The 17270-nt window shown below is 37.4% G+C and overlaps 1 protein-coding gene across 3 annotated transcripts in view; it reads left to right on the forward strand.

Moving 5' to 3' along the window:
* The window catches only part of SLC1A1 (solute carrier family 1 member 1), a 60541-nt gene that overhangs the window by 20764 nt on the left and 22507 nt on the right, over window positions 1-17270 (forward strand). For all 3 annotated transcript variants that reach the window (XM_048050981.2, XM_048050983.2, XM_048050982.2), the window contains 2 exons: window positions 15548-15640; window positions 16901-17015. In XM_048050981.2, the coding sequence (XP_047906938.1) occupies window positions 15548-15640; window positions 16901-17015 (208 nt within the window). The remainder of the gene's footprint in view (window positions 1-15547; window positions 15641-16900; window positions 17016-17270) is intronic.

The following is a 17270-nucleotide window of genomic DNA, read 5'->3' on the forward strand; positions in this document are numbered from 1 at the left end:
CGACTGAGTCTGAATGACAGCCTTTTGTACACACATTTGTAGCTCACAAGCTAAGGGGATGCCAGTTAGCTCACCATGGGAGGAGGTTAAACATTATCGTGTTGTTATGCCTCTGCAGCAGGCTAAAAGTGCACACAGAAACAATTGCAATGGCTCATTTGGTGCATATTTGTTACTAGACCATGTAGTTGGGTCCAAAGGCATCTAGGAAGTTTCAATGCCTAAAATAGCAGGAATGTATTTTGTGAATATAAATCTTTTCAAAATACAGGATTTTGATGACCAGTAATATATATATATATACACATATATTTTTTTTTTCAGAAGATGTTACTGAAAATGCAATCCATAGTTTTATATATTTTTTAAAAATTATAATGTGTTAGTTTGGTAGTTTCACATCCTGAGAAACATCACTTTATACATATGCTTTTGAGACAGTGAGCTACATACAACTGCAGGGACCAGATCTCTGTCCGTTTGGACATAATGATGTAAATCAAGTGCACAGCAAAGACAGTGATGATGGAAATTTTTCCTTACTGATATTTCAGGAATTTCTGCAAGATTTAAAGTATTAGTAATTTTAACATGTTGGGGCAATTCCTGTCTTAGTGGAAAAAGCTCTCACAGACTTCTTCAGTTAGAGCAAGAACGCACAGTCTCTTTTCAAACTGAAGGCAAAATTCTCCCTCTTGTGGTTAAGTAGAGAGCTTTACACAATGTGATTTTCCTTCACAAATTCAGTTCCTCAGAGTGTAAAAAAGGGAAAAAAATACTTGCACATTTATTTTGCATAGTGTGCAATATGAAATTTGTGGATTTTTTCCACTTACCTGCCTGGAGGCTGAACTGTGGGCTAATAAAAAACTGACATAAACACTAAGCATTTATTTATTGGAGAAAAGTGAAAATAATAAGAGGCAGATGAGTCTGAGTAATGCCATGTTCTTTTAAATTAGTTTGCCTCAGAGACCAGCTTGTGATAATTCTCTTCTTCTCATAATTATTTTAGTGGATGGCAGATGGGTTTGATTTACTCTGACCCATAAGCCCACCACTAATAATTCAGTCCCAAATACCTAGTTCTTTTTAATCTCCCGTAGACTGCTATTATTCAAAGTCACTATTAGTAAATAATGCACCATTCATGTTTGTCTTTTATATTTCCTCCTGTATTGGCATAGGAAAATTGAAAACAAAAATCAGAAGCCTAACCTGTTACTTAATGACAGTTTCTATGACATTCAGAACCACACCTGTACTGAATGTAATACTCAACAAACCAAATCAGCTTCTTTAAAGTACTGTTCTAAAAGAAGACATGTTTTGACAAGTACCAAAAATAGATTATTTTGGGTACCCTGTATGGAGAAGGAGTAGGGGAAACTTCTGGCATGCTTCCTGGGACTTTTGGGGCTTAAATCTAAATAACTGTGGAGTACTTGAAAGCCTGTAAACTATCTTTGAAAGTAATAGAAACTCACAACTCTAATTTTATTGAGAGAATGAAAATTCTTTAGAATTTTGCAGGATATCTCATCACATGTCTGCATACTGAGCAGAGTAGCCCCTTTAATCACCTTTAGCTTTCTTTTTCATGGATTGAGGTTCACTGTGTAAGCTGTTCGGCAGAGTAAAGGCAGTAACTGTTTGCAAATCTGTTTCCTGTCAGGATCACAACAGAGCTTAGGGTGGAGACAACTGTCCAGTTTTCTGGACTGTTGTGCTCCGTGTTTGGGTACAAATTCAGTGAACTTACATGACCAAGCCTGTATCTAGCTAATCAGCGCAAGGTTTCTGGCCTTCTTTCTTGCACACATGCTGTGTGTTAGTAGCCAGAGTAACCGACAACTCCAGCCCTTCAGGTAGTACTAAAATGCCATGGCTTTGATTCCCATACCTCTTCAGTCAGTCCTTCTAAGCTGGTGATACTTCAGTCTGCCCGCCTCATTGACTTTCAAACTACAAACCATTATGTGGACGCCTTTCTTTAGGGATAGACTGTTCTGTAATAGTAACTTCCCCTAAAAACTGGAATCACATGTCTGATAAATGACCTTTAATGCTATTTTCAGGGTCATTCATAAATGCCAGTAATCGTAGCTCTGTCACAATAGTGCCTGTTCTGTTTTCCACATCATGTATTGGGTTAAAAATTGCAACACACAATACACCAGGTACGTGTCACAGATCTCAATATTGAGGACATGATTTTATCAGCTATTCAACACCTGTTTTAATTCCTGAAATAGTCTTTCCATCACTTCTTATCTTCTCTGCCTAGTAAAACATTATTAAAACTTTTCTGTGTGTTTCAGGCCCTCCCTGCATTTCCAGTCCTCATAGGCAGCTCCAAAGAGGCTAGGACACGTGCATGGGAGTTTCCCAGCTCCTAAACTGAACTTGCTATAGAGGATTTGTTATGAGGAAAACTAAAATTTCTCAAAAGAACTGATGTGGTGTGTGGCCCACACACAGCAGACCTCAGAAACAGTGAAAAAAAGTATCAACTGCCTTTCTGAGGGCAGCTCTGTGTGAGCTGTAAATAAAATACCTGCCTTACTCTGAGTCTGGTGAGGCTTCAATCCACTAGGTTTCCATTACTATAGAAATAAATTCTTCCTGCTTCAGGGCCTGCGTTGGTTGCTGCTGCAGTACTGTCTGAAGCATCCTGCTAGTTTCACCTTTCCCAGTCCCAACTGCACACTTTTTTCTTTGCACTTCTTTGTCATAGTATAAAGATTATTTTTCTCTAGTCTGACTAGGATTTTACAGCTATGTGAGAGAGAAGTATGTCCCAGTGAAGTATGGAGGCCACATGACTTTTCCCATTTGTGGAGACCCTTGTTTTCCCTATGGGAAGAGGATCTTGGTTCATGGCTGATGGAAGGGTATCTCAAATTATTTGTTCTTTTCCATTGTTCAAAACTGAAGAGGCAGTTTCCTACCTCGGTCTACTTTGGGGAATTTGCTAGTTTCCTTTATCACAAAACCACATTTTGTGGCAAAGGAGACAAAATGCGAGACAAAAGAACTGGAATGCAATGAGAAAAATCAGAGTATTAATCAGGTTGTTCTTATTTCTCGTATAGTTTATCTTTAAAAGTCAGAAGAGTTCAGACAAACAACTTTTTTTTTCCCCTCACTGTATTAATAATTACAGTTAAAACACACAGCCAAACACACTGTGGCTGTGCTTAGGAGTAGATCTGTTAGCTCCATCAGGTATAAAAAGTCCACAGATTTAAAGTACTGTGAATGAGCATAGGAAGGTGAGAGAACAGAACTATTTTGCTTTCTGTAAATGTATAGAATCATAGAATATCCCGAGTTGGAAGGGACCCATCATTAAGTCCAACTCCTGGCTCCACACAGGACCACCTAAAAATCAGACCGTATGTCTGAGAGCATTGTCCAAACGCTTCTTGTCCTCTGACAGGCTTGGTACCATGACCACTTACATAGGGAGCCTGTTCCATTGCCCGACCACCCTCTCAGTGAAGAACCTTTTCCCAACATCCAGCCTGAACCTCCTGAAAGCTTCCAAATAACTTTTCTTTTGGTATCATCATTCCTGAGGTGGGTAACAGCTGCCTCAACAGTTTCCATTCCTGCATTCTGTATTGAGAGATGCTCTGCTATCAAGGCATTGTTAACAGGCCCTGTGCATCATGAACAAGCGCACTAGTTTCCACCAGGGATAAGCCCTGATCTGGCTTAACGTACTCAGAGACTGTCTCTTGCAATATCTGCACTCTCCAATTGCATTTCTACGTTTCAGGTGTGACAAGAACCAGCAAGAAAGCAAATCCGTTGTATAATAGTAATAAAATTGTTACCAGAACTCAGGCAGGGAATTCACCTTGTCCCTTTCTATCATGTACGTTGGACAAAGGGCGAGAACTGTTAGACTACTGTTAATGAGTTTTACCTTCAGTTGTACTGAGGGATACTGGAGGTCCTGTCCCCACTGTCCATGTGCAGTCATTGAGGCAGGGAGGACTGCATAGTCATGGGCTATTGGACAAAGCTTTGTGCTCATCCCCATTGGATTACTCCTGTAACAATCATCTTCTCCTTACCCATCAATATCAGTGATCTTATGCAACTGAGACAGCCCTTATATTATTTAAGGCTTTAAATTATAATAATAAAGCTTTGAAATGGACTTCTGGTTCATGGAGCATGATTACCACCAGCTCTCAAGGGCAAAGAGCCTGTACAGCAGCTGTTCTGTGGCACTGGCAGCCACTGCTTCCCATCCCAGCTATATCACTGTGGGTCTGCTGGTGACACCAGTGTGTGTGGATGTGAAGTGAGTTAGTGTCTTCAGCTCTTCTGTTCTGGAGCTCAGCATGTAAAGCAACAATTCCACTAAGTAAAAGAAGCTGCATTCAATTTTTTACTCCATTTCTGTATCTGTAGACTTCATGATCAATTAAAAAATATGTCATGTTAAAGTTTTCTTTATGAGAATCTGGAAGCTAAAACTTGTACACCTATACCTTCTACCACCAGTAATTCTGGAGTAATTCAGCTAGTTTCAGTACTCTTGAGTTTTCTGTATTCACTCCATACGTATTTCTCCTGCAACAATGCAGAAGCTGTTTCTGCTATATTCATGAACTGAATGTGATTTCTCCTATGAATCTTCCTAGCCTGTCCAGCTTGGCAGATTGATATGTCATCTTCATTCTTTATAGGCTCTTATTATATTCCACCCAAGGAACATTGAATCTTTTGAAAAGGTGCTAACATGCGTTTATGTAGCCTCTAACAGCTTTCCAGAGGAAAAATGTTTTTCGTACAAGTGATGCTATTTGCAAATGAGACAAATGGAAATCAGTACTAATGCCTTCTTTCTATGCACGTAGTCCAATCAGCTCTCTAGGGAAAGGTCATAATACGATACTGCAATGTTGATTTTGCCAACTGCTCACAGGACCGCACAGCAACCTGTTAATGAACTGACATCTGGGGTCAGACATTTTTCTGGACATCTTACCTGAACTGTACCATTTTATAATGATTTAATCCCTTTGATTCCCATAAACTATTAATCTCCCGTTTATTTCTCCCTTTCTGTCTGGTATTTAGAAGGTTCGTAACAGCTAATTTTTCAAAAGCTTCCTGAATCATCCAGGACGCTCTCTTTCAGTATCGAGTATTCTTTGTAACTGTTATATTCCATGCTTTACTGTGTTTCTTCAGAAAAAAAAACATCTGCTTTTTTCAGTGCCTCTTCAAAGTCAGAAGACCAATATTTATCTTGCTAACCCAGTGGTAGTCTCATTAGATCATGTAAGTAGGATTTGAAATTTTTCTGTTTTTAAATGCTCTTGTGGTATTTAAATAGCACTAACAGATGCTTATTCATTACCTGCACACATTTGCCCCCCTTCCCAGCCACTAATTTGCAAGCTTTCATCAACTCATTTGTAAGACACTATTACGTTGCACTTACAGAACTGTACTAGTAGAAGAATAAACATTTTCTCCAAAGAAAAGGAGATTAGTTCCATTTCTATCAAGCTTACTGAAACGATAATGGCTACAAGCTGTCATATACTTTTCCATTTCAGTAACAATGAAATCTGAACAGATAGAAAAACTGCTGCTATGGTGGGACTGACAGAATAGGAAATGAAGACTTCTGGTAACAAACACTAAAGACAGAGATGGTAGGTCACCAAAAATGTGGTTCGAGAGATTACATACCACAGTGACTGGGTCTTCTGTTTGCCATGGCAAACCTTCATTACCTAATCTTCTCAGGCAACATCTGGGTGAGAACTGTCCTCCTAACATGACTTAGCTATACATGTCATTCAATTAGCTACTGGAAGGGTAGACACAAGGAGGAATGCAGAGCCCCATGACCTAGTAAACACGGGGAAGAAACAAAATTCTAAGAGTTGCATATCAAGTGAAAGATTGTTGAGAAAGATCTACAGTTAATACAGATAACAGCATCTGAGTCCTCTGTCTCAGCTGAATGATGAGTTAATGAATAGAATCATGCAGTCTGAAGTGTCAGACTTAATGTCACTGACTTAATGTCAGTGTATTTGAATAGACGTGTGAATTGCTTGTTTGGTCCTGAGAGTCTTGTTCATTTGCAAGGGATGCTATACTACATTTCCTAGAGAATTCCAAAGAGCAAAGTGAAAAAGAGCAGGAGATAGACTGTTTAGCCCTTGGAAGGAAAGAACAGTAATTCTTTTTGAACCTAATTAGTAAACTTACAGTTCAGGGAGAATATGGAGAAAATGAGCTTTCAGGAGATTTATTAAAGTCAGGATAAACTTGTACTAAAAGTTCATTTCAACTAAATGGGCAGAAAAGGAGAGAAAAGACTCAGAAACTCCCTTGAAAAGAGGGAAAATGACAGGTGGGTCAAGGATGGCTTCAGTAAAGTGTAGGCTCTGATTTCACTGCTGTTACGGTGATTTCTCCTGCACCTGTTACTGCCTGAAGTTTATATAACAGGTCCTTCCATTCAAAAGGTCACCATGAGAAATACTACGCCAAGGGCAAAAGGACAGAGGACAGAAGTCTTTGGCACCCTTGTTTTTAGAAGATCTGAGAAGAACATTCTTCATACAGGAAATGAAGAGGCCTTGTGAAAGCAGGCAGATAGAGCTTCATCAGGAAGAGACTGGCTGGGTGACAAAACTTTAGATTAGTTGACAAATTTAACATTTAGTCTATTTATACCCCTTCTGAGTCTCAGGGAGTGGGACTCCAACATGTGTCCCTGTTAAGGAAGAATCACTGTGTCTGCTTAGTCACAAGGGAGATTGTGTAGATAATGCCAGGCAATTTGGACTCAAAGATCTCTCCAAACCTGACTTCATGTTTAGGACAATAGAGAAGACCTTTCCCTGACGTGAGACAGAACCTTTCCCACTTAACATACATGAACCAACTATCAAATGATGATAAAATTTACATGGAAATAAGATAAAATCTTTGATTACGTATATGAGATTTCTTCCTTTCCTGGAATTTGTGGTCTTTGCGCTGATTACAACTGGCAGTGAGCTATGGAGTAAGAATGCAAATTTGGATTCTCTTAGACACATAAAGGGATAAGAAAATGAGCAATAAGCTTGCTACAAAAGTCAACAATACAGCTAGAATTTGATGTGTCTTTCCTCAAGCAAAAATCTTTTCTCAATTCTGAAGATATAGGCCAAATGCTGGTTTTATGTAAGTGTTTTCTCTTGCAAGTAGAAGAAAAGGCAGCTAACTCAAAATGCTTACATGCCTCTAAGAAAGATTGTGATTGTGACTTCACCACCACTTCTGTGAAGATCAGAGAATTAAGTGAGAACGGTCAGTGGGAGGTAAATGGCATTCTGAAAAACAAACCAGACGGAGAGGTCAGGTCATACCACACAGTCAGGTGCAGTTGAAATATTGATACTGTTCATGTCTTATATTAAGAATACTCCCATCTTTTAAAGTCAAGTAACTTCGTGCATTTCAGACAGCTATCCATTTATCAAGGGGGCTGTTTCTGCATTTCTTCATTCTTTTGTTATTTTTTTCCTAGTATTTTTCTAAGAGTATTTTTTTTCAGCAACATATAGCATAGCACAGCCATTGGAATGAAACAACACTGCTATTTTTGTATAAACCATTATGGTTCCTTTAGGAGGATTGCTTACTGAAATACTGTATATGCATTTTAAGAATCCCCTATGTTTTTTTATTTTCTTATGTTTGTTGCAATATCCCGTGAAAAAGTTTTAAACAGACCTGACACTACTGGATGTTCGTAGTATCATTTCTATGACTTAGTGCATGTACGATGCAGCCAGAATAGCCAAAATGGAAGGTGGGGGCAGGAGGAGGGGGAGAATTAAAAAGTGGAAGCTTTGAAGATGTCAAGAATTCTTTAATGATTCCTCTAGCATTTACTGAAATTTCTCAGTTAAAGCAGTAAGACTAATGGCAGTTTGGAGCAGTTTCAGAACTGCATTTTGTTCTTCAATCAACATCTGACTCATGTATGAGAAGGTGTAAAAGCCATAGCATTCTACTCTTTAGGAACACTTGATGCTATATTTTTGTTACAATTGTGAATTAAATATCAGAAATCTAAGAGAGTTGTTGACGTGTGCTGAATTGCAGTTATTTCTCCACAAAAAAGTAATTAGCTACGAAAGAGAAAAATTGTAAGTGTCAAGGAAGAAGCTATGATGTGGATGGCAATTGTTTGAATGTGGAAGGCCTTTGAACTGGACTTTTCCCTCTGTCACTCATGGACATTTAAGGAAAAAAGCCAACCACCAGTGCTATGGAGCTGGATAAGTGGCATCAATCTCTACAGAGAAAACTTGCATCGTGATCATCAAGTTTTATGCTGTTGGCAAAGGCAGGTAAACAGCCCAGCCTTTTGCTGATTACACTTAATGATCAATCTGTTGTGCTGATGAAGTTAGATGGTGGAAGGAAAAGATCCTGTTAGCTTCTGCTGAACTTCAGTTGATTTCTTCTGGTATTATTACAAGCTTTGAGAACAGCTAAGAAGTACTGCAGGAGATGATGCACTTGATGACACCAGAATTTGTAGAACAGCAAAAAAATGCCAAAGTGTCTAGGTATTGCTGCTGCTGGACAATCACAACACCAAATTAAAGATTCTGTTTCTTATGATGTATAGGAAAAGAATACCTGGAAGCATAAACCCTTGTGCTCAGTTAGGATAACTCTGTAGAATGGTATGGCAAACTCTAAGGATATAGGTGTTGTCCACTAGGCAGCTGGTAAGATATAATCACCAGAAGTCAGAACATCCTTGTGACTGTTTCTGGTCCTGAATGCAACCCTTTTCACTCCTAGGTCTCACAGATACCACAATATTAATGAAGCACAGTGAATAACTCTAGAACAGTGTTATACTTAGTACCAAAGCCATTTGGATACATTTGCATTTCATATATGCCTCCAAAGTAAACACTGATACAAACCACACAAAAACGTTGTGCAGTACCATCTTCTACAGAGAGCATATTGTTTACTTGACTTTTAAGCATGTCAGGCACCGATTTGCTTGATTTGCTTGTTTCAGTTTAAAATATTTATCTAAACTACACAAAATCTGTAATTCATGGATTACACAGTTTCATTTTTTTACCAGTGTTGGCACCTGTAGTACAGAGCAAGTGCTCTACCCAGAGAGTAGATCCCTCTTGTGTTGGTAGTTTTTTGGTTATGATAGCAACTCTAGTCAATTACTTGGTGATCAACTACAGACTATGCAAAATGTAGTTATGTATATATAAAATGTAGTTATGTATATATATACACCAGTATACATATATATATATATACACCAGTATAAATATATATATATATATATATACTGGCATAAAATTTCTTTTTTAAGTGGGCAGTGTAGAAGGTCATTCCAACATGAAGGAAAAACACGGAAGGACTAGTGGGGTCCAATATTTTTGGAGGTTTCATTAATCACAGAATGGATTGGGTTGGAAGGGACCTTAAAGATCATATAGTTCCAACTACTTGTAAGTGTACCTTACGAGGTTGCCTCCCTTAAACTCCCATTTTTATTCCAACCAAAATAATAAGTACAATGAGAACATTAATATTAGTACTTGATTTGTCTGATTTTGTAGGTTGGTCACGGGGGCAAGGCTGGTTTGTCTACCAACTGCATTAATTTGTCTAAATAATTTTCCTGAGTACAAAACTTGCATTGTTATTATTAATCATTATATTAAAATATATTATTTATTATACAATATATATTTATGTATGACATACTATATAGTATTTATATAAGTATACATTTTTATATATAATATATAAGATATAAGATATAAGATATATATTAATATACATTTAAATTATATATTTAAATTATATACTTATATTCCTTATGTATTATGTTGCATGTTATTAAATAATAATAATAATAACAATAATTTTTATTAGGCGATTGGTTTCTTTTACATGAAACATTGGAAAAGTGCCCTAATTGCCCCAGAGTCTTGTTATTCCAAGCAAGTCTAGAAACAATGGGCCTCCCTTCTCTACTTCATTTCATAACTGGTAATGAGAGAATGTGCCTGTCACCCACATCCACTTAGATAAGTTTTCTGCAGGACAGGTCTTTCAGATTGTAATTTCACAGAGTTACTCCGGATCTGGGTAGAAATAAAGCAACTGCATAGGCAGGTCAGCAAGGTGGCACGATAGTGACACTGTGCTGCCATGAGTGTCACTTTGTCATATGTTTTACTGGATACTGTTGCCTGGTGGGACTTCTTGAGATGGGTATCTGCTGACCCTGCCTTTTGTCAATTTTGACTCCCTGCAACTGTGCTGTTGAAGATGGGGTGCCTTGCACTGTCATTGCTGAGTGCCTGCTGGGAGTCGCTGGCCCTTTTCAGAGCTTCACCTCAGCACTGCGCATGATCCTGGTGGTACCAACATGGTATAGGATGGACTGCAGTGTCATGGTATATCACCTCAATCTGTAATCCCCATGCAGGACTGCTGCACTCTCTGATCTTTTTTTCCCTGGAGACCCAGCAAGTTTCTGGCAACCAGGGATAGAACCCAAGAGAATGGCACGAGGCTGTTGCAGGGAAGGTTCATATTTGATATTAGGAAAAAGTTCTTCACTAAGAAGGTGGTCAGGCACTGGAACAGGTTCTTCAGGGAAGTGGTTACGACACCAAGCGTGCTGTAATTCAAGAAGTGTTTGGACAGGACTCTCAGACATATGGTTTGGTTTCTGGGTAGTCCCACGTAGAGACAGAAGCTGGACTCAGTGATCCTTGTGGGTCCCTTCCAGCTTGGGGTACTCTGTGATTCTGATTCTATGATTAAGCTTTATTTTTATTCTGAAAAATCTAAGTAACTGTTTTTGAAAACTGAAAAAGAAGTACAGAAATCATTGAGAATCTTGTTACATTTACTAAGAAACAGTAAGAAAGCTGTAGACCAACCTTCAGGCTTGAGAAGAGGTTGTCTGTTGGCAGCTGAGCAGAGGCACTCCTATATTTAATGGGAGTGGAATCATCATCAGCTGATGAAGAGAGGAAAAAACAAGAAAATGTAAGAACTGTTTTCAGTTCACAGTGTTCCAAAACAACCTTCCTAAGCAGCAAGGCAAAGAAAGTCAAGTGTCACAAAAAATGCAGAAAATAATTGGGTTTCTCAGGAGTCTTTCTATATTGTCACTACTATTGAAGCATACAATTCAATGATTTTTCAAGCCTTTATTATAACTTTTCTAGCACTTTCAAAGTTCAGTTTTGTTTAGGAATGTTCTCTGTTCCCGTGACATCAAAAAAGGAAAAAAAAAATCACTCTTTTCAGAGAGAAAATAGTAAATATTAGTAAATATTTGTCTTAATTGAAGTTGCAATCTTATGTTACACTAATGTGTAATTTTCTGTAAATCAGAAACTAAAAAAATGATTCGTACTAACATCAGTGGCTACCAGTAAAAATTTCAGAAACATCATGTTTAGTATTTAGGCCCAGCTTTTCCTAAATCAGACTATACCCTTGTGTAAGGAGCTTTCTTTATACATGAACATTTTAGGAAAGCAGTTCTAAATATGTGCGAGATTTTCTAAGAAATTTCAAATGGACTTCAGAAATTGCAGATGAATATCATTCAGTTATAATACAACTCTTGGTTTGATGCATTTCTCCATGTAGATGGGGCTTCTAAAGTGAGTTGGAAAGCTGTGTTTCTTTTCTCTAACTTAGGCAACATGGCATATTCCAAGTGCAAAAATCAGTAGCAGAACACAACATAGGACAAAACCAGACAGGTTTAATCACCTGTAATAATTCAGTTTTACCACTCCGGAGTTTTGCAGGTTTCGTATTGTACCCCTTTTGGTTCATTTTTCAAAATGGAAAGGCCTGGAAATCCTCTGGTAATAAAGCAAAAATATCAGCTTTGAAAATGAAAGAAAATTAAATTGAAAGGCTTCCTGGCAACACCAACGAAAATATTCAAATAAAAAAGGACTGGATACAGAATTTTTAAAAGTTAGTGTAAAATGATGAATGGCTGAATTAGAATTTTCCTTTTTTAATTTTTTTGGTAGTATTTGAAACAGAAGATCTGCATATCTCACTCCAAAGTGTGTGGCTGTGCTGTTCTTTTGAGGTTTTTATGGCATCCCTCATTGCTATTGTGTTTTGGTGTCTTCTAATATGTTGTCAGACAAAATGATTAACATCAGTCGTGTTGTTTGTCCCATCCTTTCCTTAAAAAGGGTGCATAGGAAGTGCAGCATTTCATTTTGGTTGTATTTGGAGATCCCGGGACAAGAAAGAGAGTATGTGAGAGACAACTTCACCATTTGTTTCCTTTTTTATTCTTTTACAAGTGTATGTTTTGCAAAGTAGATAACTTTGAAAAAAAAAAAAACAGTTGCAGGACACTGTGCAATTGATTCCCATCTTTGGCTGCAGATATTAAAGTGTTTATTCTGCTTAGAATAACATAGATAAGGAGTAGATAGATTAATAGATTTTAACACCAGTTGAAGTCTTGCATATTATAACCACAGAATGGAGTTCCACACTGCAGTGTCTGTGACTCAATTAGAAGATCTCTTGAAAGAAAATCTAAGGAACTAATTTGAAATACAGCAATTTTGAAATGTGAAATGCTCAAGTATGGAGGAGAATCCATCATGCCTAATAAAATTCTATAAACTTCATTTGCAGTCAATCTGCTTAAACCTGTTTAAACAGTATAAAACTTGGGGGTAGGTCAAGGGAGGGAAAGTGCAAATAAACTAGATGTAGTGGCAATCCACAGTAGATAGACAAGTTTAACTGCAGTGTTTTTGTGATCTTATCTTTATTTACAACATTGCAGGCTTTCCGTTTTGAGTAGCGTGTGTGCCATCTTAGTCTGAGAAATAAATTTTCTTATGAACTAGAGTAAGCTGTATGCTTTGTTTAGTGCATCTTCCATTAAATCTTCCAGTTATGTGCAAAGAAATTACAGACTTGTGGTGTTATTTCAGTGGAAATTTTGTTCTCAGTTGGCTTGAGAAGCCCATAGCTATCAATTATAACATATTATGACTTTCTCACTCGTGACAGTGGGATGTAGCAGGAAAAAAAAAGCTACTTTTATATATTGTGTTTTCCTACATTTAACAAGATAAACCTTTGTAAATCTATCTGTGGAACTTCTAGTGGATGCTACTTCATTCACAAAAGGGAGCATAATCCTGATAATTTTGTTTCAGAGTACAGCTGTTTTCAAAAACAAAACAAAACAAAAAGACAAAAAAGCAAACAAACAAAAAAAATCACTTGTCATGCTATAGCATACTTGTACTTAATCATGTCTGCCTGACTTATTTGCAAGTTTTTACAGTTCCTAGGAAAGCAGCACCAACATTGCAGTAGAAGCACAACCTAGATTCTAGCACAGCTCACTCTTTAACAGGATCATTATCCAGTTTAAAAATGCAGGGGCAAAGTTTGCCTTTAATTATGCCTCTATAACTTCAGTGAACATAGTAGTTTGGAAAGGGATTTTATTTGGAGCCAGCAGAATTGCTGTCATAGGAATTTTGTGTCATACTAATTGTAGAATCTTTATAACTGACTACTATGGGGAAATAAACTTGCACGTGTATTAAGCTGTACGCTGGCTCAGCAAGACTGTCAAGCAAAAAAAGGTCATAAAACAAGTTTTGTGAAGAACTCCATCCCATGAGAATATGTTACCATCCCATCTTACCTCCACTGGCCATCTGACTGCTATTGACAGTCTATAAAGCAAGCTTAATTATAGAATTCAGTGTTTCTAATTTTTATGAACTTTTTGTTAAAAAATATGGAACTTTGGTAATACCAGTTCACTTTTTTTAAAAAAAAGTGATGTTAAACCTTCCAAGTCAGTATGGCAGGTGTGTAAGTTTTAGCACTGACAGCCACTGAAACCAACTCTTCCATTGTCCATAGAATCCCTTGACTGTTATTATCCATCTCAAGAGTTCTTACTGCCAGTTTCCACTGTTTATCCTACAGCATTGCAAAGAGCCTCCTTTCCACCGTGTTTTACCCAGTTGCCAAGGCAAGAAATGAAAATGGTAGCCCAGATTCTATGTCCATTCTATTGTTTGCTCCTCAAACAACCACCTCAGTGCTGCAAGCCTCCTGTAATTACTGTGGCACTGTGTTTTTCTGTGCACTGGTCTCTACCATATTGCAATACGAATAGATTTTTATTATCATTATTTGCTGTACAAGTGAGATAGTCTTTATGTACTGATTTCTGCATTTGTATATAGTTCTTCTGCAATCAATCCGACAATATGCTGTTTTGTGGAAGATCCCAATGTAATCAAATCGATGATGAAATAAAATAACCTTCATTCTTCCCTAACAGGGTTGTTTGCATTTTGAATAACAATTAACAGAGCAAGTAAGGCATTATATGAATACTCTAGGCACAAGTTGTTACTGCTGTTAGTATATCTTCTGAAAGAGGTATCAACACTTGGTTAAAGTATGCTTGCTACAATCCTTTCTGAGCTCAAAGATCAGTAAGTTCATTAGTGTCAGAAATCTTTGATTTTTTTTCCTTTGTTTTTGAAACTTAATTCTTTCTGGAAGATCACCTTTCTCTGAGGCTAAATATCCTCATGGTAAGGGAATCTGGCCAGACTTTGATAATCTGACTCAGTAAACATAAAAATGTAAATGGATCACAAATGTATAATAGATAGCAGTGAATTATTAACTAGTGTCGTTATAGACAGTCAAGTCACGATGCTCATTTTATCCTGGTTACTGAATTGTATGCCTACAGACACAAATGTAAATATTTTAAACAATTACAAAACACTTTCTGATCAGTTTGATATTATATTGCTGCCAGATGCTAAGGTAACTGCAGAACAGCACATTTCTTAGAACGTTTCCCACCTCCATTAACAAAAGCAGCCCTCAGTTCCTGGCAATGACAGATACAGGCAGAGTAATGGGTACAACCCAGCCCCTGCAGAACAGCTTTAGTCCAAAAAAAAGAACAACAACAACAAAAAAAAAACCTTGTTAACAAAAGCACAAAAGCAAGCCTGCTAGGAATGAGCCTGGCTTGTCTGTGTGTGCCTTTGAGCAACCTAGGATAAAAGACCTGAGACAGTCCCACTGTCCTTACTTTTAAAACCAAAATGTTACAGATCTGATGAAGTGAAGTGGTCAAGTAATTATAGGAATAGATTCTAACATGCTTTCATTGAACACAAGAATCTAATTCATCACCTACACCAAGGAATCAGAAAAAGATCAATTATTTTTTTTACTAGAAAAATCCAGGTAGAACAGTGTAAAGAAGAAGAAGGAAATAAGTTGGTCTGCTACAGAAATTTTTCAGAAGTGCAACTGCTAATGAAGTGTTTAGAAATATCTAGAATAAGGAAATATTTTCTGCATAGAGTTAAGCATCTACAAAAATACTTAGTTTCTTCTAAGACTATTTTTTAGCATTTTGTTTTTGTGGTTCTTTTTGCAGGTGTTGCTGCTTTGGATTCCAGTGTTTCTGGGAAGATTGGTTTGCGAGCAGTCATATATTATTTCTGCACCACAGTCATTGCCGTAATACTAGGTACTCTGTAAAAAGTTACAATGCTATTAAAATCTTCATCATTGCCTAATTAGAAGTATACAGCACTATGGCAATGCTAATTTACCAAGACAGTATGGAGAGGAGATTCAGGAATCATACAAACACCATTATACACACTTGTAGCCAGATGCAGGGAGAAGTTAGTCCTGCTATTCAATAGTAAGATGATAAGTTCTCAGCTGCAAGAATGTATTACCTGTTTCACCTGAAAGAGTGGGAGAAAACATGGCTTTCTGTGTCATCCAGTTCCCTTCCTAGAAGTTTTTTATCCCCTATGGCACTGCCAGGCTCCACTCCCACCACTAGGAAGTTCACGTCTCCTCTTGCAGAAAGTTCATTCCCTACAAACAGCGTTGAAATCTCACGTATTTGCTTGAACAGACATCTTCAGGCTGTGTTCTTAAAGAGAAATAAAATTAAGCCCTCTGCTGTCAGCTGTCATGTCATTTGTGGATTACCTTTGTGTTTTGTTGAGTTCAAGTTAATACTATGCACAGATATCACCCACTAAAAATAAACTGTTGTATATTTATTTGAAGTACAAAATGTGCATTGTATGTAGCCTACTTATAAACCAAAGCAGTATTTAACAATAAAGTATCACATACAGACATACGAGGCTAGAGTCATTCCTAGAGGTTGCATTATGGAGAGCAATATATCACTGCGGTCACACTGTGTAGGATAATATCTGTCTGGGAATTTTCAGTGAATATACAGTGAGGAAGACTTAATAAAGACTGACATGTTTTATCTGGATCCAGCTTTGAAATTGTCCCTGTCCCAAAAGAGGGGTTAAACCAGAGAACCTCCAGAGGTTAATCTAAGAGGTTAATATAAGATGTTGCATGATACTATGATATTACTTGTTTCATTGTGCAGAGTTACATAAATGCAGTTTGGATTTTGAAAATCAAAAGTGTATATTTGGAAAGGGCTAGCATTTCTACGTATTATTAAAAATGCCTAAAATGAAGCCACTAAAGTCAGTGGAAAATTAGTTACTGGTTTCAGTAGTCACAAGTTTAGACCTAGCATTTCCTGCCCCCAAATTTTTATTTGTTTCTGCAGCCACTTCCTTATGTTGCTTTATTGCTATAAGCTAGTTTTACCAAAGCAAAGAAAATTTGATGAGTTTAGCTCATGAAGATTTTAACTACACAAGATGCATTACACAGACAGGATGTATCAATACCTCTGCTTGCACTATGAACTGTTTCCCTGGTTCTCCTTCTTAAGGGATTGTCTTAGTTGTGACTATTAAACCTGGAGTGCCTCAAACAGCAGATGAGATTGACAGAGTGGGCAGCACCCCAGAAGTCAGTACTGTTGATGCCATGCTGGATCTGATCAGGTGAGATTTTTTTTTGTTTCCATACCCTTTTTGCAGAAGTCCAAATAATAAAGTTGTAATATGTAATACAATAAAAACACTTTCCAGTATTTTTGGAATGAACAAGTAGAGAGTAATATGTATTCCAACAAGTTAGACATTTTATAGTATATTCCAAGTGGTTTCTTTAAAATGTTGCATCAATGTTTTGTAAGGCAGCCTTATCATGAGTTTGTCTCCAATAGCATCCTGGTAAATGACAGATCTGTAAAGTGG

The sequence above is a fragment of the Anser cygnoides genome, chromosome Z (genome assembly GCF_040182565.1).
Source record: "Anser cygnoides isolate HZ-2024a breed goose chromosome Z, Taihu_goose_T2T_genome, whole genome shotgun sequence".
Lineage (NCBI taxonomy): Eukaryota > Metazoa > Chordata > Aves > Anseriformes > Anatidae > Anser > Anser cygnoides.